The 2,720-nt window shown below is 42.5% G+C and overlaps 1 protein-coding gene across 1 annotated transcript; it reads right to left on the bottom strand.

The window, feature by feature from the left end:
- Positions 1-1,023: 1,023 nt before the first annotated feature.
- On the bottom strand, positions 1,024-2,637 carry LOC105120015 (uncharacterized). Its single transcript, XM_011018206.1, has one exon. The coding sequence runs from the start codon at positions 2,635-2,637 to the stop codon at positions 1,024-1,026; it is 1,614 nt and encodes a 537-aa protein (XP_011016508.1).
- Between the last annotated feature and the right edge of the window lie 83 nt (positions 2,638-2,720).

Genomic DNA, 2,720 nt, shown 5'->3' with positions numbered 1-2,720 from the left:
CATAGACCAGAGATGCTGCTGCTACATAGGGGCCAATCCGTGGGATAGGCTCACTGAATTTTGCTTCATTCAGGTTCCCATCGATGCCACAGCCAACCTTTCCCATCTACATTTTTCACTTCAGTAGTTCTCCAAGTGATTACTTTGTCTTGATGCTTGGTCTGGGTTTGCTAGTAAATTGGTTGTCTGAGTTGCTTCCGATTTGCCCTTCTCTTATCTGTATTGTGCCGGACATTGTCTATGGTCAAATTAAAGGGTTATTTGACACGAAGCAGGATTACTGTTGAATGTGTCCCAACAAATTAAAGGGTTATTTGACACTAAGCAGGATTACTGTTGAATGTGTCCCAATCGTTTGGTTTGGAGCTGTCCAGGACTGGATTGTCTCATGACTCGTCGGGAGACGTAAGGGTTTTTGTCAATTTGGCTACTTGCAATGGTAGTCAAATAACCTCCACTGCTGAATTTTTTTTTTCTGGATCCAAGTGGCTCTGGAGTCGACATCTAGCACAATGCTGCTGCGGCATGCCTAGACTGGAAGGCCTAATGGTTGATATTGGAATATCAATTTCGTTAAATGGATACTAGCTCTCATCAAATCTCTGGGGGCCCTGGGATTTTGATTAGTACAACTTTAGCTTGAGTTTAAAAAATCCCGGCACATAGAATTGTTTTTTGTGCATGTCAATTTATTACAAGGTTGTAAGTAGCCTTTCTAGAACACTGGCCTTTTCACCTGATAGATAAAAAGCTTCTCGATTGGATGCTTTATGGTTCTGTACTGCCATAGAGATTCATTAGACTGTTACAGTTGAATAAGGGATGCCAACTGCATCCTCTGTTTCACAAAATCCACAAAAATTTACTTTCTGCTTCTAGATGGACTATCTGCATTACATGTTGTCTTCAGCTGTGAGTATTAACTTGTATAACATAAGACAAGAACAGGAAGCCAAGTATTTTCAACTATTACATGGCATAGTGGGAAGTTGCTTCTATTTTCCAGCTCCAGGCTAGTAAAGTTTATTCCATGGTTAGATACAAGTCGCTTGAAGTGGAGAAAACTGTTTCGCTCTTTGCTGAAGATGATGGAATGAAGGGCGAAGAGGTCTTCAAATCATTCAATGAACGCCACTCATCAATGCAGGCCATTCGATCTGGATCTAAAGTGGAAATAGGCTGCTGATCTAGAAGTTTCCGGATCTTTTCTGTTTTTCCAAGAATGTGAACTGCCCTGCGTACACAGTAGTCCCTCTCGATGACAGCCCTGCTCAAACAGTGGAATATGACACGCCGTAAGTTAGTGAGACAAGCACCCAGTATATCAGAGATCATGACAGTTAAAGCTTCAAATAATCTTTCGTCGACCAAGTCATTTCTACTTTCACAATTCTGCAGAAGAGTTTGGCTTATCCTATACATGGAATTAGCAGCCAGAACCTTGATGGGCCACTTTGAAGGTCTTTCCTTCGGACATTGATTCATAAATATCTTCTTACACTCCACAAACCTGGTCTTTGCAACATCAGATAGTTTCTCAAGTATTTCCTTTGTGCTTTCTGCTTGTACGGACAGTTTTCGAAGGTCCACATCTAGCCACTTGTTGTCGAGATCAACTCCAAGCCATACAACATTTGCTGCTTTCCTGATGTTAATCAATTCTCCCTTTGCGTCCAGGTTATCTTCTATGAGTCTGACATACATGAGGCCTTCATGTACACTGAGCATCAACTGTTTCATCAAAGCACTACTGACATTTGGAAGGGCAACTGCAATGGCTGTCAGAGTTACTACAGGAAGAGCCCAACAGTTTGGAGGTTCATCACAATCTAGAGAGAGAACTAGGTCACTGTCAAACTCTTTCACCCCCTTAAATCCTTCTGCAACGGTTGATTTTTCCAACAGTTCCATGAGATGCTTTGGCTGTTTCCTTTCCCCCCTTCGCAGCCAATGATCAGTCGTATCAAAGTTATTCTTCATCATCGACTCAACTAGTTCGTCTTCACCTTCAAGATGCAAAACAAAACGGCTGAGATCTGGTTTTGTACTGTATCGTGATTCTGATCCTGAGTCAGATGATATGCTGTTGTCGGGTTTCATTGTTCTTAACTTCTTGCAGAGATCGGAGAGTGATAACATCCAGATCATGGAGTAAACTGAAATGAACTGAATCACTTTGCTACCCAACACAATTCCAGTTTGCATTCCGAGACAGATGTCTACCAATTTGTTATTAACATAGTAGGCAAGTTTCCTGCAAAATCGGTCCTGGATTCGTATGGCTAGTGGGCACTCTTTCATCTCCACAAGCAACTGGATCCAGTACCTTTCTACTGTAAATATTCTTTTGCTGCTTTTCTTTCTTCTGGTTGGGCATCTGAATTTCAGAGCACTGAACCATCTGATTGCAGGGGCAATAGAACCAACTCCCACTGCAATGGTCTGTGTAATAAGAACTACGATGGTCGACCACTTATACTCAGATTCTCCGGTGCAGAATTTGAATGACCGGGGCATCAAGTAAGATCGCAGCATGGCCTCAGCTAAAGTCATGGCAACAAGGAGACAGAATGCACCTGAGGCAGAGCATGTAACTGAACGGCCCACCACGAACTGGGGGCTGCACGTATGAGCCATCATCCAGAATTTCATTAATTCTTCTTTAAGTTCCTTGCCTTCCCTTTTGCTGGTTTCGTTCGCGGTTTCTTTAATAGGCAGAC

The sequence above is a fragment of the Populus euphratica genome, unplaced genomic scaffold, assembly GCF_000495115.2.
Source record: "Populus euphratica unplaced genomic scaffold, PopEup_1.0 scaffold4356.1, whole genome shotgun sequence".
Taxonomy (NCBI): domain Eukaryota; kingdom Viridiplantae; phylum Streptophyta; class Magnoliopsida; order Malpighiales; family Salicaceae; genus Populus; species Populus euphratica.
The sequence above is the reverse complement of the archived record's forward strand: the minus strand, read 5'-3'. Positions and strand labels throughout refer to the sequence as shown.